General features: G+C 34.1%; 5 protein-coding genes across 6 annotated transcripts; all 5 read right to left on the bottom strand.

The window, feature by feature from the left end:
- LOC109133037 lies at positions 567-1834 on the bottom strand. The gene is made up of 3 exons (XM_019245568.1): positions 1683-1834; positions 858-922; positions 567-751 (listed from the first exon to the last, which is right to left on the bottom strand). The coding sequence occupies exons 1-3, from the start codon at positions 1735-1737 to the stop codon at positions 638-640; spliced, it is 234 nt and encodes a 77-aa protein (XP_019101113.1). The 5' UTR covers positions 1738-1834; the 3' UTR covers positions 567-637.
- Positions 4174-6378, bottom strand: LOC104787359 (protein AUXIN RESPONSE 4-like). The gene is made up of 2 exons (XM_010512931.2): positions 5150-6378; positions 4174-4577 (listed from the first exon to the last, which is right to left on the bottom strand). The coding sequence occupies exons 1-2, from the start codon at positions 6332-6334 to the stop codon at positions 4359-4361; spliced, it is 1404 nt and encodes a 467-aa protein (XP_010511233.1). The 5' UTR covers positions 6335-6378; the 3' UTR covers positions 4174-4358.
- On the bottom strand, positions 11020-12210 carry LOC104787358 (proline-rich protein 1-like). The gene is made up of 2 exons (XM_010512930.1): positions 11631-12210; positions 11020-11534 (listed from the first exon to the last, which is right to left on the bottom strand). The coding sequence occupies exons 1-2, from the start codon at positions 12166-12168 to the stop codon at positions 11221-11223; spliced, it is 852 nt and encodes a 283-aa protein (XP_010511232.1). The 5' UTR covers positions 12169-12210; the 3' UTR covers positions 11020-11220.
- Positions 13300-17626, bottom strand: LOC104787356 (mitogen-activated protein kinase kinase kinase 2). The gene is made up of 17 exons (XM_010512929.2): positions 17187-17626; positions 16859-16900; positions 16702-16767; positions 16497-16607; positions 16337-16417; positions 16175-16252; positions 15918-16000; positions 15751-15832; positions 15569-15669; positions 15429-15468; positions 15279-15335; positions 15138-15187; positions 14833-15064; positions 14545-14715; positions 14148-14449; positions 13763-13833; positions 13300-13638 (listed from the first exon to the last, which is right to left on the bottom strand). Exons 1-17 carry the CDS (start codon positions 17481-17483, stop codon positions 13541-13543), a joined length of 1962 nt encoding a protein of 653 aa, XP_010511231.1. The 5' UTR covers positions 17484-17626; the 3' UTR covers positions 13300-13540.
- Positions 23368-26727, bottom strand: LOC104787355 (putative UDP-glucuronate:xylan alpha-glucuronosyltransferase 4). Of its 2 annotated transcripts, none has more exons than XM_010512928.1 (4): positions 25966-26727; positions 24539-24999; positions 24140-24314; positions 23368-23810 (listed from the first exon to the last, which is right to left on the bottom strand). In XM_010512928.1, exons 1-4 carry the CDS (start codon positions 26696-26698, stop codon positions 23500-23502), a joined length of 1680 nt encoding a protein of 559 aa, XP_010511230.1. In that variant the 5' UTR covers positions 26699-26727; the 3' UTR covers positions 23368-23499. The 2 variants fall into 2 exon arrangements, with proteins under 2 accessions (XP_010511230.1, XP_010511229.1); XM_010512927.1 differs by having other exon boundaries at positions 23368-23863; positions 24199-24314.

Genomic DNA, 26727 nt, shown 5'->3' with positions numbered 1-26727 from the left:
CCGATGTAGCACAATGAAGGATGAAGGTGGCAGAAGCATCCAAGCTTGGTTTGCAGGAAGGTTCTACTCAGACTAATTTTAGTAAAAATAAGATTCTTCTGAACATGTTTTTCTTAAAACAGGTCATAAACAATTTGCATTTGTAATGTAACAATGTTTATTTTCTTTTCAATATAATTTAACATTAAATTCAAAAAAAAAATATTTAAAATTAATTTTTATTTTATAACTTTTTTTTAGCTTTGAGTTCTCAATTTTACATTTAGGATATAGTTTTGAGGGGTAAGATTTAGTATTTTGAATTTAGAAAAATTAATTTTGAAATATATTGCTATTTTTGGAATTTTATAGATATTGTGCTAAGTTTGGAAAAAAAACTTATTTCGGTGCTAGTTTTGAGAATCTCCCTTTATTCAAACTAATATTAAACTCATTAATAAAAAGTCTACTGAATCTTGTTACTTTAGTTAATTTTTTTTAAAAATTTTAATTTGTTTTTAAATATAATATTATATGGCAAATTTTGATTGACTATTAAAAAAGAGTGAATGAGAAAGGTTCCCCCACCCCCTAAACCCAAGAATTTTTCGCATTACAATTATAATGATCAATTGATCCCGTCTTAAACATTATTTCTTTATGAGGAAATCTTTTTCTTCATCATAGGATGTGGTGGACGAAAACGGCTTCCTCCCGGTGTGTTGGGGCCTGTTTTTGGATAGTCCATCAGGCTCTCACTACTCTCTTCAACCTGTAGTTTATTAAAAATAATAATGATAATAATAATAAATGATGACAATAATTATGATTAGCCGATATATATGGAAAGTAAAAACGTGTTTTATTGTATTGCTTACCTTGTCCGAGGAATGTTGATAGATAGAACTAGAAGTGACAGTAACACCATTATCTGTTTTAAACCCTAAGAAACAAAATATACAAGACGTATTCTTAAACATTGGTTTTATTAATATGAGGTGTGTTACTGGCGGAACTAGGAAAGAAAATTATATGGGGCACAACTAACTAAGGGTAATTTTTTTTTAGCAATAGAAGCACTTAGGAAAAATAATAAAATGAAAAACATGTAGACACACACACTATGATATTATATGGGGCACTTTTTCCAAATGAGCCAGGTGAAATTACTAATTAGTAAATAATTGAAAAATTCTTAAATTGAGGGTCGGGCCCGTGCCCTACCTCCTAACGTAGATCCGCAATGACAAAAAAGAAACATATTGCTCCCCTTTATATCATTTTATATCTAATGTATAAGATTTTCATATATACACGTATGTAAAGAATTCATTTTAAAAAAAAACATAATTTATTATCTACGTAAACATTTTTTAACCAATGAAAAATAAACTGAAATATACAATTTATAAAATATAAATAATTCATTACTTTTACATTAAAAATGTAGAAGATCACTAAAATAAAATACTTTTCTTTTGGCTAAAACATCTTATCATAAGGAATATTAAAATTCAGGTCATTAGGTATGAAATTCGTAAGAATAAGACTATGTATTGGCTATTAATCCTTACCACTATGTAAACAAATATTTTTTGAAAATCAAATAACAACTTTTGACATTTCTAAACTGTTATTCTTTAAACTTAACCAATGTGTTATATAATTCATTAGCGATTTTATTAATTTAACTTGTGATTTACCCGAAGAACACAATGAAAACATGAGCACGAGCGAGAAAAAAACCACCAACTTCATCCTTGTAGATACTATAAGTCTATAATCGGGTTTGAATATTTGGAGGAATAATCAAAATGTATAAAAATTTGCTAAGGGGCTTCGACCAAGAAAAGATGTTTTATGATGGTGATATTGATCTCCAATTTATAGCCTCTCATGAACCAATATATAATACATGTGCCACGTACAAAAGGTAACTTATCCTTGGAAAATTATTTGAAAAAATTTTGATATAGAAAAAATTGTATTTATAGTACGTACTAAGTAGTTAAGGCAACAAAATATTAAAGTTTAAAAATTGAGGCAACAAAATATTAGTACGTACTATAAATATTAGAGGGGGTATTGAAACAAGGATTTTAAAAGATTTTGGAGTTTTTTAAAAATATGGTGTTATTCAATTTGTGATTTTAGAATCTCTCCTCAAATACCATGTTATTGAATTTAGTATTTACACAAAATCATGCAAAATAATTCGCAATCTCTTGTTATTGAATTAAAGATTTATAAAAATCATATCAAGTCTACTGTTATTCAAACTTGACAAGTATTTTTTTAAAAACTAATAAAAACTGATTTTTAAAGATTTTGGATACATTTTTACTTGAAAAATATGAATAAACAAATCTCACCTCTAAAAGTGTTATTTTGAAGGATTTTAAAAAGAGTTCGTAAAGACAGAAGATATATTCTCATCATCACTCTCGTCAATGTCGTCATCATCACTCTTATCACAAAATGAACAAAAATATAGAATAATCTTCCACACTTCTTCTTCTACACAGTTCTCCTCCACTATCCTGAAACAGGGCTTCAATGGAGGGATTCTCTTTTCAATTTCAGATTGAACCCAAATTTCAATTCTCCAACCAATTTCATATCTTCCATACTTCGGCCTTGATTGGTAGTGTATATAAGTGAGCATATAGATTTTAGAAAGCCAATCACGTTTTGTTTAGAAAGCATAAAGGGAGCATAAAAGGCCTTTAAATGTTCTACAGCTCAATGCTTCTAAACGAAGCATTTCCCAAGCATAATAGTTTTAAAGTTATTAAAATACAATTTTACCCTCATTAATCACCTAGAGTTGTATATTTAAAATGTCTAATTTTGTAATTTTATATCTAAATGCTAACAGCTGTACCAATCACATATCATTGTTAATAAATAATAGCATACAGCTTATGAAGCATACTGCTCATGCTGCATAATGCTAATGCTTCACTAACAGTTGTTCCAATCAAGGCCTTCTTCTTCAAATCCTCAAATTGTGGTATTTATTTGTATCTCCAGTGAAAATTATCTTACTTAAATATCAATTGATCCTCTGAAACTGCATATGAGCTTTGAGGATTCCATTTCATAAATTGATTCGGTTTCCCTTGATATGTTAACAGAAGAGTGAATGCAATCATCGTGTGACGCTGAGCATCAAAAAATCAAAAAGTGAATAGAAAATTGTTATAAAGATGAGTCTGAGCATCAAAACCTTAAAACTAAAGACAAATCTCCTAAAATAATTATTAGAAATTTATTAATAAATCACAAAATATCTTCTAAAACTCCATCAAATCATCGAAAATCCTTCAAAGTCTTATAAAAACTAGAATCCACCAAATCTTTTCAAATCCTTGTTCAATAATTATAGTGAAACGATTAATAATTTAAACTTTTATAAATTGGATGAATTCAAACTAATATAAATGTTATACTAAATAAATATATTTACAAATGTAATACCTCAAACAAAAAAAATCATCCCGTGCAATAGCACGGGTTATTACCTAGTATAAATGATTTGATAAACAATATTAGTGAATTGTGCTTACGTGTTGTGCTCACATCGCTTCTCACAAATTATAACCTTTAATTAATTTGGTAAAATATTAAGGTAACTTTAAATCTAATCTTCTACGTCGTTTACAGATGTTTAAAACAAAATCATTTTTAATCTATAAAATCAAAAAATTAGATTGAATCCACCACTATCGAAGGCCAAAATATTCCGACACAAGCCTCGAAAACACAGGGTTAGATGATGATTTTCATAATTTCATTCAGAATTAAGATTAACTAGTTGATGATTTCCATAATTTCATTCAGAGTTAGTAAGATTATCTATTAGTTGATTGTAACGTCAAAGCATCAACATGAAATGAAAACGTACATAGGCATTTAATAATAAGATGTACAGTAAATTAATATGGCCGATGAGGTAGAAATAGGCCAAAACATCGACAACTAATTTGTGCACCATACCAAATAACATATACACGTTGCGGGCGATCGTTCCTAATTTGGTTTGTTTGTGTTTTATATGTTTACATTTATTATGTAAAGCAAGTTACTGTATATGTGTGCGTGAGACTAGACACTTTCAAAAGATACATTTAGTGAGCCGTGACCGTAAGCTTATCACTAATCGGAACGACCCATAGACATAAGAACTCTATAAATAAAAAAATGTAAGAGGAATTTTCTATTGAAATTTGTTGACTTACAAAAAAACACACAGATTCATATTTTGTAGTATTTAAACCAAAAAAACAAAAAAAAAAAAACGTCTCAAAATAGTCTTAAAACTCACATGGTATAATAATATAACTAGCAACAAGAACTCAAAAAGGCATATCAACTTATCAAGTAGTCATTTCTTCACCAAGACCGTAAGCATCCGTGTAACCAGCATGGGCATGCCCGTGGCCATGATGATGGTCATGGTCACCACCAGCCTTTGCTTCTTCTAACAGTTTCTGTACTTTCTCCGGGATAGGTTCTTCAGTAACCCTTCTGGTGGATCTTGGGAGCTGAGAGACAAATTCAGAAATGTAATCTGCAAGCTCGCCGGATTTGCTTTCCTGCATCATCAAAATGACCACAAGTTTTAAGGACTCAAACTCGAAAAAATCACTACGGAAACCAATATTGAGTTTGTGTGAATACTCTCAGATATGTACCCTTCAGTGATACAAGTGCCAGTAAGAACTCTACATCTAATCGAACACATTTCAGATTAATGTGCCATTTTTATTTTAAAACTAAAAAATTCAACGAGTGTATTGCAGTATTGGATGAACGTAAAGCTCACAAGTTTGTGTTCTTCAAACAAGTCAAGCAACACTAAAAGACAGGCTATAGAGCTAAAGATGCTCTGGTCCTATCGGACTAGAGAGCAGGATGGTAAAGATCCAAACTACTGGTAAAAAGAAGTATGTACAAGACCAAGAGAACAATCAAATTTGAACAACCTCAACTATAGTTGATTACGGCACTCTAAATTTTGAAATTGGATATGGTTATAACCTTACTGCATTACATACTAGAGATTGATTCGGTAGAACTTGCTGTATTTTAGTATAAACACAAAACCTTGTGCTTTGACAAATTCAAAAAAGCTGAAGTAACCTTAAAAGTCCAAAGAATCTCTAACCTGAGGCCACCGGCTGCCTGAGTGTGTGACAAACTTTGCTTTTGGAAGAGCCTTAGCTACAGATTGGCCCTCGTCGCTCCATTCTCTAGAACAAATCACTTGCATCGGGATACCACTGATCCCATCTGAATTTCCCCATTGTCCAATGTCAAAGCTATGGTTCAACTTCTTTAATGAAGCAACAACAGCTTCCCTCCCATTTCTTCCCTCCAAAAGAATCCTATGAGCTTCAATTTGCGGTAAAGTCATCTCCTTTGAGCACCGGAAACTCACTAGCTTCTGAAAACCAAACGAAAACCCTAACAAAAGCTCTCGAACCCCCGGTATATTCAGAACCCACAACGGCAAAGCTGGACTGATACTAGAGTCAATCAGAGTTATACTTCGAACACTCGGGTAATTCTCAGAAACCCAATTGGAAGCCAACCCTAAAGCTGAATCATGAAGAACCAAATGCACAGGAGCTAAACCCAAAGTATCAATCACTTGGCCTAAAACTCTAGCTGTTTCTTCACTCCCTAATTCAATAGCTTTCAAGCTTCTCCTTTTCGAGTTCTGAAGCTTTATGATCTCCTCATAAGGCAAATCTCCAGTTTCAACCATCTGATCAAACGCCCAAAACACACCTTTCTCTTGGATCAAACCATAAACTTCCTTAACTCTAGCCACAAACCCAATCTCTCTATCTCCACCTATCACTACCATTGACTTATCTGAGAACCCATTCCCAGGCAGATCAATAGCAACACCATGAATCCCTTTTGATCCAAGAGACTGAATCACTTGCTTAAAAGCAAACGAACTAAGACCTAACCCATGAACGATTACAACGTTCTCTGTATGAACCGAACCTGATTCAGCTACAAAGACTTGGATTGGTGACTCGTCTGGGTTTACTTGGACTTTGATTGTTCGTCCATCTGAGTAATGTTGGCGAAGAGCTGGTGGGAGTGAGAGAAACCAAGATCTTGGATCGTTGTGAGATGAGAAGAGAGAGAGAGATGTGAAGATGATAGTGGCGAGTGAGAAGATGAGTGTAAAGTAGAACCAAAATGGGAAAGGGTTTTGAGATTGGGGTTTAGGGTTCTTCTTCATAGTCGATTCCGATTTCGAAATGTCAGAGTCTTTCGGTGGAATTAGGGTTTTTGTATCTTCTTCTTCTTCTTCTTCTGTGATAATCGCCATTAGAAAAAAAAAAAGGAGAAAGCTTGGGGGTGAGTGTGAGAGAGAANAAGCTGTGTGGGGAGTGTGAGAGAGAAAGATGATTATAATAAAAGAGCAGACTTTACTGCAAAAGTGATAAAGAGAAACATCATTCAAGGAGCGTGTTTAATAAGATGACGTGACACAAACAAGAGGAACAACTTTTTGATTCCTTCTCTTGTGCCTTAAGCTTAAATCTTGTTCCTAGTCTTTGCAATTGTGGGGTTACAGTTGTTCTTGCCCAAATTTGTTTTAAATTTAGTTATTGATCAGGGGTATTATTACTAACATAACCATGTAATACACAAATCAATAGGAAAAAAGATTGTGACCGCGAGGAAAGAACTAATCTTTGATGATAGCCATTTCTAGCCAGTCGAGATCCTACCCAAGGTTAGTTTCGATGCAAGAGCCTGGCAAGCTGCCCAAACAGCCTTATCAGGAGATCTGAACACAAGCTAAGTAAGTTATTTTGGGTCTTAAAAAGATAATACTGTATTGGAATTCATTTCATTTTTTTTTTTAACCTATAAACAAGAGTGTATTAAAAGCTGAAAAAAATTATAGTAAAACTATGTTTTTTAATATGTCCAAATAAAATAAAAAGGTCAGATTTCTTTTTTCTCTTACCCGTTTTGCAAATGGTAGAGTTTAACTGATTCTTTCTTTTTTTTTTTGTTAAAAGAGAGTTTAACTGATTCTTTATTTTTATCCTTATGCTGTTTTGCACTTACGGGTGAAAAAACAGAAGAATCTATCTATCCTTGATTTCATCTCAGTGATAGTTTCTATCTATCTATCTTAAAGTAAATGCAAAACATCAAATTCACAATTTGACTACTACAGCGCTATAGGGAATGGTTTCTTCATCTCATTGTTTTTTCGTCGTTTCAGTCGCAGTTTTTCTATTTTAGTTTCAGCTTCGGCCTTGAACTCAACAAAAGACATTGATAAATTATGCCAAATGGAATATATCAAAGACAAAGCCTTATCTCAATATATATATATATATATATATATATGATTGAAAAATATATTTTTTTATAATAAAGTAAGGTTTTTCTTTTAACTATCTCTCAAATTGCACAAACATGCATCCTACCTATTTGTTCAAATTGTGAAACATCAGTTTTATACAATTACTCACCACCTTTCTGTAATAATAACGCTCCATTTTCGTAAGTCCACCTCCGTTAGAAACAACAAAGTTTCAGCAATTACTCACCACCTTTTTAGCATTTTTTTTGAATTTATTGTTAATATATTTAGAAAAAAAATAAATGTTTTTACAACTAGTGCAGCTAAATGTTGTAAAGAAAGCTGATAAAAAAACCTAGAAAATTTTGACTAAACGCTAAAGAACAACAATCGCCAAAGAGTTATGGGACTAATTAAACTAGGTCTGGCATAAAATCTCAATCAAAAAATCCAAACCGTATCCGAACCAAAATAAGCGGATTAAAATCAAATCGATATTAAGGAAATAACCGATCGGTTCTTGCCTTTTATTATTTTGGATATCGGATATTATCTGATCCAAACCGATAATCAATAGATATTCGAATATAATCGAACATATGAAAAATAGCTTGATATTCCGATAGATATGCTTCATATCTTTTATGTATTTGTATGGTTCTATGAGAACCTTGTCATTTACTTAATTTCTATCCTTTTTTTTGTTTTAATACTCCATTAGTATGGTTATTTGGGTACAATAAGATTAAAAAGTATTCGAATAAAACATTGTCCAATAACTTTTGGTTTAATTTTGGTTATCGACAATCATATCCGAACCGATCCGAAATCCGAATTATCCGAACCGAAACCGATCCAAATTTTATAAAAATGGATGTTAGAGTCAATATCCAAAAAATCCAAAATCCGAAAAATCCAATCCGATATCCAAACGCTCAGGCCTAAATTAAGGGGGTGTTATTGGATTGTGGTTTTTAAAGGAGTTTGATGTATTTAAGAATCAGGTGTTATTCAATTGGGTATTTTTAAAAATCCATTAAAATCTAGTGTTATTCAATATCTACTGGATTTTGTGTGATTTTGGATTTCAACGTACTTTGCTTCTAAAATATGAACAAACACAATACCACACTTTTCTCAATCATTTCATTTTCTTCTCCTCTCTTTAGATGGATCTCTAGCCTTTGACATATTATTGTTTGATTTTTTTTCTCAATCCTTTTATATAATCACACTTATTCATCAGATATGTATTATTTTTGAGAATTTTTTTTTTGTTTTCTTTAACTTTTTTTTCTGGGTTCATGATCTATAACTTTTTTTTTTGGTTTATGATATAATCACACTTTTTTTTTTTGGGTTCAATCTCTGTTTCTTCCTCCTCAAACCCTTTGTATATAATCACACTTATTCATCAGATCTGTGTTTTTTTGTATTCTTTAATTTTTTTTTTCTGGGTTCATGACATCTGGGTTCTTTAATTACACCAAAAATCTGGATTGAAAACAAATACAGTTTAATTCAAGTTTTCTATGACATGTGTAAAAGTCTGGGTGTTATTAATTTAATATAATTTTGGTGTATAACACAGTTTATGGATATATATATATTTTTTTCTAACAATAACTTTTTAAAAAATCCATAACAATCACCAAAAATACATTATCAATGACTTTCAAATCCACCTTATATGCATTATAAAGTCCACACAAATGCATTAGACTTTTAAATCCACTAATGTCCTGGGTTAATTAAAATCTATTAAAATCCTCAATCCAATAACACCCCCTAAATAAGAGATTGCAACCATCGTATATTCGCATCTTTAGTAACGCTTGAAGAGAAAAACCGTACGTTTGAATACAAAAGTCAATGTGATCTTTGAATTTTGTAAGAGATGGTTGGGCATGTGTCTTCAAAGAGAGGACGTGATGAAGCGCCCAAGCTAAGTGTTGACTACTTCTTCACGGCATATTCAAGTGTTATAAGCAAATTTAGGTTTTTGTTCATAAGACTTTTTTCTTTTAAATTTCAGTTGCATCATCATCTTATCAAAAATCAAATTTAAATATCTGATTTTTACGGTTACATGAAGAATGGATTAGAATTGGTTGTGGTCTTGTGGATAAGCCTACCAGCAAATTGCAGTTTTCAGTCATTAATTCAGATGTGAGTCAAGAAAACTTTATTTGTTTAGTTCTCGGCTCTCTGATTTTCAGAACTTTAAGTTTTCAAGAATACTTTTTGATCCCCATTTGGAAAAGAAAACGATATTATTTTGAAAAAAAACGAAATTATCAGCGGGTAAGCAAGCTATATGTTTCGTGACTCTGCTTTTCATAATCCTCATAAACTAGATTATGACCCGTGCTAGAGCACGGGTTGTAATTCATTTTGTTTATTTTATAATTACTGTAATAAAATATAATTTATATAATTTTTTAATATTTGTTTTGGATAAAATATTATGAAAAAATCAAGCTTTTTAGTCATTGTTGGATCATGCTATACACACGATAATCATTTTCATCGGGAATAATAGTCTTCAAACACCGCATTTGATATAGCATTTAATATTTGCATATTACATTTAATATATATGTAATATTAACATTATATATAACAAACATGCTATAATATTAATTTTAACATTACATGTTATATCATGTAATATAAATAAAAGGAATTTCAATCCGTGCTCTAGCACAGATATTAATTGTTATTATTTGCTTAGATTTTTTTCTTTTTTACGCTTATCAGTATTTTTTCTGTGGAGAATTAATTCGGAATATTCTGTTTATTGTTTTTGTAATCAACGTGATGTAGCAATTAAATCTTTGGAGAATATATTTTGGTGTAAAAGAGAAATAAGATTATCTCCTAAAATCTTCCGTGCACACCTAACATATTGTAACAAATTAATACAATTTTTTTTTATAACCTACTATTAAAATTATATAGTCTACAAATTTGAAGTTGTGTACTTCCGTTTTATTAAATAGGGGATTAAATAGGAATATATATGATTTTTGAATAATCTTTTGTCTACTGACTACTTCTTCTTCGTGTAGCTCTAGGTTTAGTTGGTGTTATTTGAGAAGGATCATTGCTTATTGATCGATCTTTCAATTTATGTATTGGCTTTATGTAGAATATATTCCTACTTAATTTATGTTTGATGGGTTTTTGTTTCAAGCGTTACTTGCTGCTCGGTTCATGATATACATAAAACTTGACAGAGCTACTAAAATATTGTTTGTTTGGTTTTAAAGATAAACAAAACGTTGACGCAACCGACATATAATTTTATTCTAATTATGAAATCTAAACCCTAACCACCTTATTTATAAACCTAAACCGACATATAATTTCGCTTTAATTATAAAATTTAAACCCTAATTCTCATTTATAAACCTAAACTGATATATAAACTTGTTTAATTGTAAAATCTAAACCAAGCCAATATTTAAATTTCTTTAAATAAAAGTATACATAATATGTTTCCTTTATTTGTTTTGTTTTTCAATTTAGTTTTGATTTATTTTTAAATAAAAAATTAGATAGAACATTTTGATTGGTTGAGAAGGAAAGGGGTGAATACAAAGGTTCACCCCAATGACCATCAAAAATAATAAATTGCACCAATATAGCTTAACAAAAATAAAATACATATTAATATTGATATTTTATACATAATCAGAGATTGTTGTTCTTACAATTTTATTATATGAAATAGAAATATATAATGCATTGGTTGTGCAATGAATCAAATGATATTGGAACAAACAAATAAGAACATTTTTCAAGAGAAAAAAGATTTTAAAATAATAAATTGATGAAAGCGACCTCATATGCCATGCAAGTTCAACTTCATAGTAATGTGATGATGATCAGTATTTGGGAGTGGTGGGAGCAGTCTTGGAACCGGTGAAGTAGAAAGGACCAACGTTAAAGAGTTTTAAGTTCTTGTCGGAGTTCATCGATAAAGGAACTCCGATGAGGCCCTTGTTGACATTGGTTGGGTTCTTGCAAGTCTCGATTGGAGATGTGTAGAGCTTGACACGGCAGTGAGATAGGTTCTTGATGTGGGTTAACGCCACGTGGAAGTATCCCTTAGAATCAGTTGGATTACTGTAGATCACAACTTCGTTCTTGCTTTTCCCGTATGATCCCATCTCGGAACACACAATCTTTGCCTTTGCTCCTAAATGAAATTTAATCAACCAAAGTTTCTAATTAGTAACTTTTATGCCTTAGGTTCACACCTTTTTAGGAAGGATATTTTAAAGTATTTTTATACCTTGAATAGGGTAGGTTTTGTAGCTGTTTTTGCATAAGATGATGCCATCAACGGCTTTAATGATCTCTGGGACATATTGCTTGGTGGGTGGAGTGTAGGTTGGTTTTGGTACATATGAACGTGGAGGAGAATAGTTTGGAGACTTTTTGTAGAATGGTGGAGAGTAGACCGGAGATGGGAGAGTTGGCTTAGTACTGTAGACCGGAGGTGAGAGTGTCGATTTGTAGACCGGCGTGGTGTAAACCGGAGGTGGGAGAGTTGGTTTAGTGTATACCGGTGGAGTGTAAGCCGGAGGTGGGATAGTTGGCTTAGTGTAAACCGGAGGTGTGAGAGTTGGCTTTTGGGGAGGTGGTGTGTAAACAGGAAGTGGGAGGGTGGGTTTGTGAACCGATGGAGTGTAAACTGGAAGTGAGAGTGTGGGTTTATGAATCGGTTTAGCGTAAACCGGAGGTGATGAGGGTGCATAGTAATCAGCAGTGGCAATGGTGGCCAAAGAGAGGAGAAGGCAAATCGCGAAGGAGGTGCTTGTGATCGCCATTGCAGAGTTCCTTTTAGCCTTTTAGCTAGTTCGTATTTTGTGTTCTTGGTGTTTGAAGTTGGTTGAAACAGTTTCATCAAATGGAGTTTATATAAGAAAATGTTAAGGTATTCAAAATTTCAAGAGAACTTAAAATACATTATCTTGAAAGGTGACTAATTGGATAGTCATGTTTGGGGGGTTCTAATAGTGTGATGCACGATTAAAAACATCTTTGCCATTTACAAGTTTACAACCATATATACATATGCATGCACTCAGCGCCGCCGACCAAAGGTACGGAGCTCTATAAAGCATATTTCGTTTATATAGCCAATGTCTTTTTTTTTTTTTTTTTTTTTTTTTTNATTAGCCAGTTTAGATTTGTTTATAAATATATTTTCATCTAATGTTAGATGAATATGTCCTCCTAATTGATAAATAATATATATACCCTCTTCTTAATTTTTTCTAAATCGATTTCCTAATATTTTGTTTTGTCATCCAAACCCTTAGAAAAATAGAGAGATCCGAAAAATAAAGTCACCGACGACTTCATTGTTACCATTCGATCCAATTTATCTTCATCAGGAAGTGGATCATTTTTGACTAATAATCGTAAAATCATCTAGGTTTCGACTATCTATATATTTCACTTATGTAAGTATAGTTTCTTCACAAATGATGTTTGAGTTAAGTAATGTGATATGAATTATGTTTCTATGCAACAATTTTATCAGTCTATTTAAGAATGCAACTTCCTCAAGTTCACAATGTGCATCTATATATTGTGATATAGATTTCAATTCTGTTTTAGTATATGTCAAATTCCATATGTTTATTTGCATCGGTATACTGTAGGCCACAATTCTATGTTTAGTCTAGTGCAGTTGATGTGTCTGTTATTGTAGAAGTCTTGCTATTTCTTTGAAATGACGTACGGCGACTTTGTATTTTGTTAAGGAAGTTTTTACAACACTTTATTGTTTTTACAGATCCAATGATTGTAAATTGGTCAAGTTCGCCTATATATATTGTAGAAGTTGTTAAAAAGTCGAATATATGTTGTAAACCAATAGCTAAATGATTCAGATAAACACAAAACATAAACATGTCTGGCAGTTCAACTTATATAACCTATATGCTCTGTGGTTGGCTCAACCCTTAATATGCAATTCAACTCCAACACTCTCACATCACACTGTACTTCAGCAAATATTTTAGGCTTTTAGCTATATATATATTCAAACTGCAAGTTATTGTATACGAGGAACATTTATATATAGGTATATCATATATACTAGTTGAGCAATCGAATAATAAAAAGCAAGCTCTAGAAACTGTAAGAGCTGTAGAGACAAAAGTGCAAAATTGGCTGGACTTTTTGTACAGATCATTTGCCTGGAGATGCAAATCTCGACTTCTCTCTATGTCGACTCAAGCTTCTGTCTCTCGGGGATGATGATCCCATCCCTGCTTGCCGTGTAATCTCTGCAGTAAAATTTGATTTTATATACATATATTGTGGTCAAGATATGATACACCACTAGAAACAACGTGGTCATGACAGATCTGAAATGCTGAAAAAGACGAATGCAATGCGCATTGCAGTTACCTCTTCGCTTTCTTTCAAGTTCTTGATCAAGCTCTTCCTTCCATTTCCTCTCAATCTCTGACAATGCAACACTGCCAAGCCAAAACAACCCATTTCCAGATAATGAACAAACAAGTCTTGGCAAAGTGGATTTCCAAAAAATATTCATTACGAAAATTCAAAAATCTTTTGAAATATTTGTGATTAACATTCTGGCAACACCTTCCATGGACACCCAATTTATCAAATGGAGGGCCATAATAGACCTAAGACATGCATTCATGCGACTACCTTCTGGGATATTGGTTCCTACCTACTTAACGGCGAGTAAATGAAGAAAACGAATCTAAACCATTCATGTTTAACCTTAAAATCTAAGCAGAACAACAGTTGCTGTTAGATTTACCTCTGGCTGTTTGATTCATGTTCAGCATCAGCACTTGCATTGCTATTATTCAGCACACCAGAGCTGCTACCGCTGTCTGGGCTCTTGGAGCAACAGGCTGCATCTGTTGCTCTAGAAGGTGAACGACCAACACGGCCCTGACTCGGAGACTTGCTTTTCGGAGGTAATTTCAAGAAACCACGATGTGTCTCCTCTCGTTTATTGTTACTAGTGTTACTCTCCATGTAGCTGGCAGTGCATGTGATCAAACCGTTGTAGAATTCTTCATACAGAGGCGTCTGTAACTTCTTTAGATCTGCAGCCTACGGATTAGGACATTTTATGAACGAGTTAATGTTTGCAAACTCAAAGTTGGATCTAAATGCACTGAGGAAACAGAATATTGTACATGAGTCACCTTCTCATCTAAGAAAGATTTAATTTTTGACTCGGTCAGCTCATTTTCATCTTCTGAGTACGATGGGTTGTCAACTTCCATACAAATTTTTGTCTCTGTTTCTCCATTTCCAGACTTTTCGTCAAATTTGCACTTCAAAACATCAGAGATCTCACTCATGGTATCACAGCTCTGCGCAAAGATAATTTATAAATTGTGCTTTCAGAAATAATATGTTACACAGTGATTCGATTATTCAGAAAAGAATCTGAAATATAGATGAGAAAAGATAGTTACACACAGGCTTACCTTCTTGACATCAGTATTATTGTCAAGAGTAAGGCCAGTATCCCCATTATATGTCGAGAAATTCTCATCGCCAATCAAACACATATCATCATCATCTTCATCCTCATCATACCCGTTATTACTTTTCAGACACAAACTGTTATTTTGGATTGAATTCTCAGGGAAAGAAAGTGTACAAGTCAGACTACCCAAGTTACAAATGTCTCCTACATCATCACTTGTAGACATTTGACTATAAGAAAAAGAAACAAATGATTAGCAGTCAGAATTCAGCTTAAAAGTTTTGGCTTCAGCGCAGCACTTACTAGCTTTTCATGTCAGTTAACTCTGATGATAGAGGACTGCTTGAATTGTCCTGAAAATATATAGAAAAAGAGACATCCTATCAAAATGCCTTCACAAAAAACCTAAGATGATATGCTATACATTGCATAATCTGAACTCACCATGACTGAAGCAAGAAGTATATCAGATTCCTTCTGTTTGCCCGTAACAAATAGATGCTGCCAATGAACGAAAAGCAAGAACATTGTGTCTCAAAAGAATTAAAATATGTGACCTGATTGGATTTCATTTACTCATGTTAAATATTTCACCTTTAGCAGCTCAGAAGCGGTTGGCCGCAGATTTGGTTCCCTGCAAAAGAAAGGACACAATGTTTCAGCAATCCACAAGACAAGAAGGAAGAGAAGTGACAGAAGTTAATTTTAAAATTTTTGTGTCAAAACTATCGTACTGCTGCAGACACTTGAGCAGAAAATCTTTAGCGTCAGAGGAAAGATTTTCAGGGATTGGAGGATGTGACTTCGTCGTTCCAATGTGGAAGATAGCAGCAATCTGAAAAGAAAATATGTCCACATAAGTTCAAGAAACGAATTATTCATAGAACTGAATAACAAAGCACACTAAACTAAGTACCTCTTTATACTGCTGGCTCCAAGGAGCTTTCCCAGTTACCATTTCAATCACTGTGCACCCTACACTCCAAATATCAGCAGAACTGCACATAATAGCCAAAGATAAGATACAGTTGACTACAAAGCATGTAATCTCGCAATTACAAAAATGTTTGAAGTAATACTTACAAGCTATGCCCAGTTTGAAGAATAACTTCTGGAGCCATCCAATAGGGAGTCCCTTTCATAGATTTGGCACCCGATATAGTAGCCTAGAGAAAAATCCATGTCTATTAAGTTCGAAATCATGATGAAGAATATGTTTGAGGAACGAGTTGAAAAAGTGTTAAAAAAACTCAGAAGCAGATGGTTTTTTTGTTGTTGTCAAGACTCACAAACAGAATGGTTTTACTGAAATAGAAGTTGAAGACCGAATATTGACTTACCAACTCAGCTACCTGTTTGGATGCACCAAAATCAGCAAGTTTAATGCATCCTTGATTATCCACAAGGATATTAGCACCCTGAGAACAGAAGAAGCTCAAAATAAGAAGGGCCAAGATACGAGATGTTTTAAACACTTTCATAGTAAGTGCAAAAATAGATACCTTAATGTCACGGTGCATAATCGCATGACTGTGAAGATACTCCAAGCCAAGAAGCAGTTGGTTCGTGTATGTCCGAACAACCTTAGTCAATCAGTTTAAAGACGTTACAATCATTAAAACATTTCAGAAAACCCCAATAGAGGTTTATATAGTGACTTACAGATTCAGGAAAGGGTCCAAATTTCTCCAAGAGTGAAGATATAGATCCACCAGGAACAAATTCAAGCAAGATGTTCAAAGTTTCATCTTCCCTCACCGTACCCAAATATCTCTAAGGCCAAAAAAGAAGACCAAAGTTTAGAAAAAACAAACAAACAAACAAAGGCATGTTGTAATAGCAAGAAAACAATAACGTTAATGCTTACAACTATATTTGGATGAGAAAGATTCTTGAGTAGCTTAACTTCCTCTTCAAGCTCCTGAATATGAGCCTTTTGTTCACAAAAATAGGAAAGTCATCTAATGTAAAGAGAAAAATGTAGCACAATATAAACAAGAAACAGGTAGGCTCGTTTAGTGAACCTGAGTTTTTTCCTTGGATGCACAATTGGATGCAATCAGGACCTGTGAAAGAATCAGCTCATAATCAAGTCAAAGCCACACAAAATCTAAGTACAAACTCTCTCTCTCACATCTGGGGACCTAAAAACCCTAAAGTACCAAAATCTGACCAAAATCAATCTTAATCCGTTAGAGTTACCACCAAAAACGAAGTACAAATCTGTGATTAAGCTTGCAGATTCCATTAAATTACCAATATTAAGAACCATTAAAGTTACCCTAATTTCAAAATCGAGGAGAAAAAGCAAAATTGACCAAGGAGATTTACAATTTCCGAACTAAGACTAACCTGTTTAACGGCGAGAAGCTCACCGGAATCAAGATTCATACCCATATACACAGTACCGAAAGCACCACGGCCAATTAACTGACCTTTCCGCCACCGAATCGGAGGTTTCATTAGTACGGCGGAGTTAGGCGGAGGTGGTGACTGAGGTTTGGCGAAAACTCTCGATTTGCGGATACAGGAAGTGATTTTATCGGCGAGAAGAGTAGGTAACGGAGGATGGTTCTCTTGGTTGTCATCGTCGGTGGTGGTAGTACGGAAGACTAGTGAGCGGCGAACCGATCCGAAGAGATCTTGCATTTGAAATGGTTTGCTGAGGACTCTTCTTCTCAGTGATGTTGTTGTCTCATCTGGTTTCGATATGGATGGCTATGGGAGAGAATTCAGATTTCTATGCCGATGAGAGCGTTGGGGGAAAAAGGGGGAGAAGAAGATTCCATTTTCAAAATTTTATTAATTTTCAAAGTATTTCCAAGGGAACGTTAACAATATAAAATTTCTGAAATTGTGTTTGGAAAAAAAAAAAAAAAACTATCTCGGTTTATAATAAAAGGGAAGTACACAACATTGTTTTTGTAGACTTTATAATTTTAATCAATGGTTACAAATAGGTTATATATAGGTTATAAATTAATCTATATATTAATTGTAATAAATAAAACCAAAATCTTAAATGGGTTATTCCAAATTGTAGAATAGAGCATGGATTAAAATTCCTTTTATTTATATTATAATTGTAGAATAAATATAATTTATATGATTGATTTTAAAAGTTTTTAAGGTCCTAATCTAGAATTAATTGTGATCTTCGGGATCATATTTTATCCTAAAATTATAATATAAATAAAAGAAATTTTAACCCGTGCTTTAGCACGGGTCTTAATCTAGTTTTAATGGTATTTATGCGAACCCCCTAAACATTCTCAAATCTCAAACATGTTTATTATATACATGGCTAATTAAGATTAACAAATGACATTGTTGCTCTCAAATATTAGTTTAACAAGAAAAATAATCATCAAACCTCTTACAAACACAATTTTTGTAACACTTTTAAAACATTTTCGGACTCTCGCATTTTTTACTACAACTTCTTGTTCTATATGTTATCATTAACAACAGAGGATTACGTCCACGCCAAAAGGATTCAAGCTATCAACCAAACTGTTCTGGAATCTTTATCCATTCCAGAACCTCCAAGAATTGGAATCACATTGAAATCAGTTCATATATGAAAGATATGGATATTTCAAGTCAATAGATCTATCACAGTCCCAGTTTCATGTCTGAACCAAAGATCGTGTTACACAAACCAACTCAGCAACAATTTCAACACGAAATCACTTGGAGGATGTTAATAGATCTCTTATGTTTCCAACAAAATCAATGAAAGAAGATTTGGCCCACGAAATACAAGGATACGCTTCATCTTCCAACGAACGTCAATCTAGTTCTTCACTTGAAAAGCTTTAGGTCCAATTGGTTTAGGAGCTTCCAAAATTATGTTTGGTAACCAAGAGTTTGTTTCTACTAAACCAAAAGTGAAGAAATGATACAGTCCATGTTGTTTCTCATCAGCAAACTGGACCTAGGAGTCAAAGAGAGAAAAGATCAAGAAAACACTTAATGAGTTAATTAAAGGGCTTATAGCCAAAGAGATCATGCAAAAGTCTATTGGGGATGAGGTCTATCAAATCTAGTCTACTTTGAGCCTAATACAAGTCTAAGAAAACCCAAAATAATCACTTTATTTTATGGTCGAAGAAGAGTGACGAAAATGAAGATCAAGAGTCACTTTGAAAGAAGAGTAACACCAAGAGTTGAATTTTCATTCAACTTACTATCTTTATTAACTTTTAGTTTTAAGAATAATTAATACTTGACTTTGTTACCAAATTTCTTATCTCTTTATAAACACATGTAATCTCATTTGAGAAGATATTCAAGACTTTTTCTTTTATTTGACGTTGTCATTCATTAGCTGAGGATTGAAGAGTTGTTATAAGAGAGTCTAGGGCAAAAGGATTTTTGGGATTTGTCTCACCCCCTGTCATCTGTCTCCACGAAACTTCTATCTAAAGTTCCACTGTCTTGCTTTGTTGGTATGTTTTAAGAGAGTTTGGGGCCTAAGGATTTCGAGTTCATCTCACGCCTTATCTAATAGAATGATCCCTCATCAAAGCTAAAGAGATGAGTAAACACACACAACAAACACACGTTTCTTTTGGCAAATCAAGTCTATCCTTCATTTGCTAATCGAAGATGTTTAAATACATAAGAAGAAAGAAACTAACCCACTAAATCTACAGTTAAGATATGTGACTAAGTGGAGATACAATCCCACTAATTTAGGATAAACAAAGACAAGATAATCTCAACTCTATCTTCGACCTAGATAATGTCAGTTTACTCCGGTTAACCGGTAATGTTCTCATCAATAATCCACCGTCCAAAAGAACTTTGTCCCCAAAGTTCATACTTTTTTGAGTGAAACCACCAACTCTAAACTCGAGCAGCTTCTTGTTAGATTCATGGTAACATCCATGGCTCACGCATTGGTGGAGAAAAATCTGGTTGTAGGACTGATCGAACGATATGTTGGTTGAGGAATGACGTGAAAGATTAGATGAGTGTTTCATGGAGAAGTTTTAATGCCTACCACGGTCATGAACGAGACGTCAGAAAGGAAGTTTACAGATCAACAACTTAGTACTGCTATGGTAATTATGAATCTTGCAAAGAACAACGGTTCCGGGATGGTGATGATGATGCTTCTTAGTTCCTATGCTAGTTGACGTAAAATAGTTATTCAGTAAAACCAAAAAATAATTGCATATAACCAAAAATTAAAGGGAAGATTTGATGATGATAATATAGCGTTACAACTTACAAGATGGGTTAAAACCCCCTTAAAGAATGAATTGACATATATAAAAACAATCTCATTAGTCGTCATACTTATACCAATTAACTATTGTCTTTATTATTAGACTGGATGGAAGAAGTAACAAAGGAGAAGAATTATATCAAGGCTTCATCTAGGCTTCAAGTATCATAAAGGGCCAAATTGGTGTCCAATGAAGGCCCAAGATGATTCTACTCTTAGTAAAACTAAGGGAGAAGAAGATAGAAGAATATAGAAAGCCCATCAAAGCCCATGAAAGAATAAGAGGGAAAGATGTTGAATAAGTCAAAGGAATGCAAGTGGGAGCAAACATCAAATTTTAAACATTTACCTTACAAGTATGCTTATAAGTCTTCTAATTTAACTCTGAAAAGAAAAAAAAATAGTCAAATTTCGCTCTATAGTCATTATCTCTCCATAAAACTTATAAGAAGCAAATGAGGTTGAAGCAGACACAACCAAAGTAAAATTGTAGAATATGATTAGAAATCTCACTAACCTTTCTACGGTATTCCAATCAGCCCTTGTAGGCGGTCCACTCTTTTTTTCCCGTTCTCTATCTCCTTAAAGTAGTCATTGTACATCTTGTCTTCCGCCTCCATTCTATCAAATGCCAATCTAAAATCAATAGCTCTTGACAACATTAAGTATGTAGAATTCCACCTTGTTTTGATGTCCAACGGTAAACTCCCTCTAGTCATCTTCCTTGAGACAACTTTCTGCTCAAATGAATCACATCTTGAAGTAGAAGACCTAACATATTGTATTGCATTGCGTATGGCTTTCACATTTTCACCCAATTCATGCAAACCGTCCTTAACAATCAAATTGATTATGTGAGCACAACACCTCATATGCATACACTATCCATTTAAAACAAATGCTTCACTGTTCCTTAAGCTGAATGCCTCCTAATTTTTTTCAAAGTAGAAGTATTTGCAGTTGCATTGTCAACTGTCACCGTTAAAATCGTCTATATGCCCCACTTAGCCAAACAGTCAAGAAGAACTCGTGATATTGTTGCTCCTTTGTGATATGTAATGTACTTAAACCCAATAATTAGCTTCCTCAATATCGCCAAGGAACATCAATAAAGTGTGATGTAATCACCATGTAACTAGCACATATAGCTTTAGCAACCCATATGTCAGTTGTCAAAGAGAATCTTGGCTTACTAGCAACAATCCAAGTTTTCATAGATGCTTTCATTTCCACATACATTCTAACAATGTCCTTTGTAGCTGTTCTTCTGTAATGTGGTTTGTAGAGGTTGAATTCCATGCTTGAAAATGCTTGCAGCTACCCATATGAGCCTTCAAGTGAGAAGTCCCTGATTATGAATCACAACCGTAAGATTTTTGAAAGAAATTGCACTTACATCTCCTATCATTACCATCAAATCTTGTGAAATATCCCCAAGCAATAGATCTTGTACTTGGTTTTCTCTTTGGCTGGACTGGTTGTGAAGCAACTCCACCATCTGTCGGAACATCTGCTGGAGCATCTTTCCTCTTGTTTCCACTCTCAGGTATCAGATTTGGTCATCTTTCTCCTTGTCAATGTTGTCTGGAAATGGTGAGGAGTCCATCTAAACAAAAAAATAATGCTAAGTTAATAAAATAAAGTTCTGTTTCTATCTAAACTTGAAATACACCTTATCCGCATCCTAAATTTTTTGTTTCTATCTACAGAACTATAATTCTCAGAATCAGGATCAGCTTCTGGTTAAGATCAAACACATAGCTAACCATTAGGAGTAAAGAATCAAGCAAATTAAAACACAAAATCAAGCAAATAAAATACAGATTTCACTATAAATTTAATTCGTTTCAAGGAAGAAGAAGAATCATAGAATAACTAAGGAAGAAGAAGATGATAACTAAGGAAGAAGATGAATCATAGACATACCTGAGATCGATTTTTTTAAGCCTATGATGGAGGAAACTGGGGCGACGAGAATGGTATTAGGGATTACAGATTGAAAGTTTAAGTTTTTACCTTTATATGTAGAGAATCGTGAGAGATAAGGGAAGTGGAAGGCAGTGAATCTAGGAGGATAGCGAAAGATAAGGGAAGTGGAAGGCGGTTTATCTAGGAGGATCGAGAGAGATAAGGCAAGTGTTCGGATGTGTTCCGATGATCTTCGGATATCGGTTATTATCCGATCTGATCTGATATCTGACGGGTTTAGAAAGCAATAATCGTTCGGTTGTTGTCATTGCTTCGATTTATATATGTATCTCTCTTTCTCTCTCTCGTAATTGCTGCTTAGGATGTATTTTGGTAACCAGAGGGTTATAAACACATAACTGTTGGTGTAGGATTTGACACCCACGACATACAAACCTAAACCAAAAACAAACCGAATAATCTTCTAATCGGATTAAACTGGGAAATCTCGGTTTAAGGTCCGTTAAGTGAACTACCGGGCAGAAGCCCACGAAGGTGGACGAGCCGACCTCGCCTTGTTTTATGTTTTGTTTTTATTTTCTTTTCCAGTCCGCACAAGTCAACACAATCACAACTCAGGTCTCATCATTTTTTTAGTGTTGGTTTTTATGTATTGTCACCTTATGGAGTGCGTGGTTTTAATTTTCCTTACCACATAACCATGGGATCCTGATCCAGCATGATGGGACCATGGATGTTGTTGAACCACCAGAATAATCAGTTTACAAGATCCCTTTTGCAAGATCTTAATCGCCATGCTATTGTTGTATTGGAAGGCAGAATCTTTGGTAAAAATTTGGCCTTTTGACTTTAGTCCTTGGTGGTAAGTTAACTTATTCTTTAAATTAGAAAGTTGATGTTGAGTCAGAAGATACGAGGATTGTTTCAGAGGGTATCACACGGGTTAAACAAGGTCTGCTGTTTCATTCTGCTATATTCTACTTTTGCTTTTCTCTATGCTGATCAATGCCCAAAGCCACACTTTATATTTTTTTCTGACTTTGTAATCCATCTTTATTACCCCTAGTAGAAGCAAAGCTGATGGTGAAACCACCAAAGACACTAATGATCAGGAGAGAATGGAGAGAATTAATGTCCAAGTTAGCAGAAATGGAGGATCTTCAAACACCGAAAAACTTCCCCTTAGTACCGCCGAAAAACTCAAATGCATTTCTTAGTTCACCACCATATTTCTAGCACAAAATTACATGGTATCACTAAATCACAATAGTGACATGTCTTCTTAAGAAAATTAAAATTAAAATTTTAGAGATTTCATTTGCTATCTATCACATCTCAATTTTCTCGGACTTGACATGGACTTTTGGAGCCAAAAATTAAAAAAAAAAAAAAAAATACTAAAGCAAATTAGCTTTCTTGAATTTAGAAGGTTCTTCATTTATCTGTTCCCAAGTGTCCTTAAGAGTTCAGACTCAAAAAAATCCAAAAACTAAAAACCTCTCACTGAACAAGAAGGTTCGTCTTCCTAGGATCTCTCACTTCAATCTCCCAATGCCTATCAGGTAAACTATTGTTCTTAGCAATTTCTCTCCACTTCTCAATCCTCTTCTCCATATTCTTATTCAAACTACAATAACCCTTCAACTGCTCTGACATCTTGTCATATACTTTCCACCATTTCTTGTGCACCGAATCGCTTGCAAACACGCGTCGTGCGCTCATGTCCCAATTGCAGTCATAGTCTCTATAACATACCCATGGCTTCAATCCCAAGTAGTGCACACCTTCTAGATTCTCCGGAAGATCATGTGGTCGCTGATTTTTTTCGTCGAAGTACTTCATTGTATTCACGCGTTTCGATAACCTGTGCCACCATACAAATATCTCATTGAGGAATCCTTGGTCTCCCCCGTTGTATGACTCGATCTTGAACGATTTCTCTATTAGNTATTCTTATTCAAACTACAATAACCCTTCAACTGCTCTGACATCTTGTCATATACTTTCCACCATTTCTTGTGCACCGAATCGCTTGCAAACACGCGTCGTGCGCTCATGTCCCAATTGCAGTCATAGTCTCTATAACATACCCATGGCTTCAATCCCAAGTAGTGCACACCTTCTAGATTCTCCGGAAGATCATGTGGTCGCTGATTTTTTTCGTCGAAGTACTTCATTGTATTCACGCGTTTCGATAACCTGTGCCACCATACAAATATCTCATTGAGGAATCCTTGGTCTCCCCCGTTGTATGACTCGATCTTGAACGATTTCTCCATTAATTCTTTAAACATACATGCCGATGGCTCGAGAACCTGATGCCAAGAGAACAAAATTAGTATATGTTTTTTTAGGCAGAAAACCGAAAAGAAAAAAAAAAAAACATTTTCAACTAATTATATTCAAAGGATGTGATCCATGAGTTTTTTCAATATTAAATCTAGCTTCTAGGCCAAATACGTCATATTAATTTGTATCATTCAAAACGTTTTACCAAAAAAAACTTTAGATATTTTAAAATAGTATTTGGCTGTATTACCATGATTCCGGAGTTGAATAGCACTTTGTCATTGCCTGAAGCTGAGATTTGTGGATAGTAGAAGAGATAATCAAGTTTCTTGAGGATGATGAAATCTGCGTCGATGAACACAAGTTTATCGTAGTCAGTTACTTGCCACACACGTAATTTGCTATAGTTCCACTCATTATAAGAGTCCTTTTTCGAAAACGGACTGCAGATTCTGTCTATCAACCGGAGATTCCATCCCGCAGCACTGAGACCGATAAGAGACCTGTTGGTTATGGTTTGATCATGGAGGAGAATCATGTCCTTATGAGATCCTGATTGTCTTATGCTTTGCGCTAAGGCTATTGCCCCACAAACATAGGATTCTGAAGAGTGTAGTACTGTCACATAGGCGACTCGTAAGCGACGAGGTAAGGCTATGGCTGCCTTGGACTTAAGATTGCCTTCGGCTTTTGGTCTCCATGCTTCTTGGCCTGTAAATGATAATAGTTTAAAAGTTACAAGTGAGATAACGAGTAAGGAATATATATTTTGATCAATGAAGGAATGAGAAAAAAGAGTGAGACGAGGAAAATTTGGTGAACAGGTAGGGTTTGTGGTAAGCAGGTATAAGGTTGTTGAGGATAAGCTTTTTCAATCCCCACCTAATTGTTTTTAATTTAGAATTGGTTATAATTAATTATGATTATATTTATAATATCTACATATACCTTTCTCTGGTTAAAAATATGTACATATTATATATATATGTTTCCACATTGACATATATACACTTAAATTTGTTGTAATGAATATCTTCTAAGATTTCAAGAAAAAAAAAGACAAGTTTATAGAAAATAATATGGACGTGTCATACAAGAACCTAATCCAAACATGAGTTTCAATGTCAAGTAATTGAAATTTTGGTTTATGATCATCACACGTCCAAAATTCTCGAAGTAAATGTTAATGGTTGTATGTGGGACGAGTCGGACGACACAATGTTTATGCTATATAAATATGCAAAAAATAATCAATCAAACTTAATATTACGTCAACAAAACTATATATGCATACTGTGAGGCACGATCTAATCGCACCAACCATTAGTCTCATATTACTTTAATTACCAACTTTTCATTTAAAACAAGTACGTGTTAGCAATAATGTTTCTACCAAAACACCTCTCCAATAGAAACTTCACCAAGAAGAAAAAAAAGATGCATATAAGTTACATATAATGATTTTTTTTTTTTTGACAACACATAATGATTTAGTAATAGTAAAATGTTTATTAGAAATTACTTAGAAGGATTATTATCAACCTTAAAATAAAATAAAAGAATAATTGTGAGATAATATGTCAGAACACAAGGTTATGATTTATGAAAACTAATATATATATTTTTTTGGTCGAATATGAAAACTAATATTTAAAGAGGGAAAAAATTATAATTTACCAAGTTGGGCAAACGGAGGAGCAACGCGACATGAACCAACAGGCATGAGAAGCTTCTGCTTCAAACTCGGGATATAAGGCTTATACACCCAATAATTCTCAACACGCCTAACTCGCTCATCGCACCTGAAGATCTCATGCATAGGTCCACATGAGCCGATGAACACAACGTACACCGTCGAATCAACCCTTCTCATACCACTCTGGACGGCTAGATTCGCAACGGCCAAGTTAACCTGAAGCCTAAACACATCTCTCAGCCCTTTACTCTCCGACCACCCATCGCAAGGAACTCTAGCAACGATGACGTCCACGTCAGCATCAGAACCTTGTGGCTGAGGGAGAGGGATATCGGGACAGTTAGAAACTTTCTCATCGATCCACTCGGGGTAAAGACTCTTCCAAGTGACATTCTCTGGTATAGGATCAAGTGAAACGTACACGTTCTTTAGTATTAACGGTCCACGAGCCTCGTAGCTCTCGCGCTCTTTCTCGTCGATGTTGAGGAAGCCAACTCGGATCTTCTTCTCGGGTAGATAATCACGGATGAGTCGGAGCCATTTCGGGTTTTTATTGACTTGAGGCGATGGTAGATTAATCTGTAACGTTGAAGATGATGAAGTGATCCGTAAAAGAGGTTTAAAAGGTAAGATCAAACCAAAAAGTGACAATGAGATTAGTATTAGATAGATCATGAATATTTTCCCTCTAGAATTATGGGTTTTTGTCCCCATTTTTTGATAATTATTCTCCTGCGTCTCTC

This window comes from Camelina sativa, chromosome 5, assembly GCF_000633955.1.
Source record: "Camelina sativa cultivar DH55 chromosome 5, Cs, whole genome shotgun sequence".
Taxonomy (NCBI): Eukaryota; Viridiplantae; Streptophyta; class Magnoliopsida; order Brassicales; family Brassicaceae; genus Camelina; species Camelina sativa.
This window is presented reverse-complemented; position numbering and strand designations above follow the sequence as displayed.

Coding starts and splice junctions, on each gene's coding strand:
- LOC109133037 (XM_019245568.1), bottom strand. CDS start 1,737: ATGAAGTTGGTGGTTTTTTTCTCGCTCGTGCTCATGTTTTCATTGTGT. Junction 923..1,682: donor GTTTTCATTGTGTTCTTCGG/GTAAATCACAAG, acceptor TTTGTTTCTTAG/GGTTTAAAACAGATAATGGT. Junction 752..857: donor ATCAACATTCCTCGGACAAG/GTAAGCAATACA, acceptor AATAAACTACAG/GTTGAAGAGAGTAGTGAGAG.
- LOC104787359 (XM_010512931.2), bottom strand. CDS start 6,334: ATGGCGATTATCACAGAAGAAGAAGAAGAAGAAGATACAAAAACCCTA. Junction 4,578..5,149: donor CAGGCAGCCGGTGGCCTCAG/GTTAGAGATTCT, acceptor TTGATGATGCAG/GAAAGCAAATCCGGCGAGCT.
- LOC104787358 (XM_010512930.1), bottom strand. CDS start 12,168: ATGGCGATCACAAGCACCTCCTTCGCGATTTGCCTTCTCCTCTCTTTG. Junction 11,535..11,630: donor CAAAACCTACCCTATTCAAG/GTATAAAAATAC, acceptor AATTTCATTTAG/GAGCAAAGGCAAAGATTGTG.
- LOC104787356 (XM_010512929.2), bottom strand. CDS start 17,483: ATGCAAGATCTCTTCGGATCGGTTCGCCGCTCACTAGTCTTCCGTACT. Junction 16,768..16,858: donor CATCCAAGGAAAAAACTCAG/GTTCACTAAACG, acceptor TGTGAACAAAAG/GCTCATATTCAGGAGCTTGA. Junction 15,469..15,568: donor CTGCTCAAGTGTCTGCAGCA/GTACGATAGTTT, acceptor TTTCTTTTGCAG/GGAACCAAATCTGCGGCCAA.
- LOC104787355 (XM_010512928.1), bottom strand. CDS start 26,698: ATGGGGACAAAAACCCATAATTCTAGAGGGAAAATATTCATGATCTAT. Junction 25,000..25,965: donor TCCTCCGTTTGCCCAACTTG/GTAAATTATAAT, acceptor TATCATTTACAG/GCCAAGAAGCATGGAGACCA. Junction 24,315..24,538: donor TATTCAACTCCGGAATCATG/GTAATACAGCCA, acceptor TCTTGGCATCAG/GTTCTCGAGCCATCGGCATG.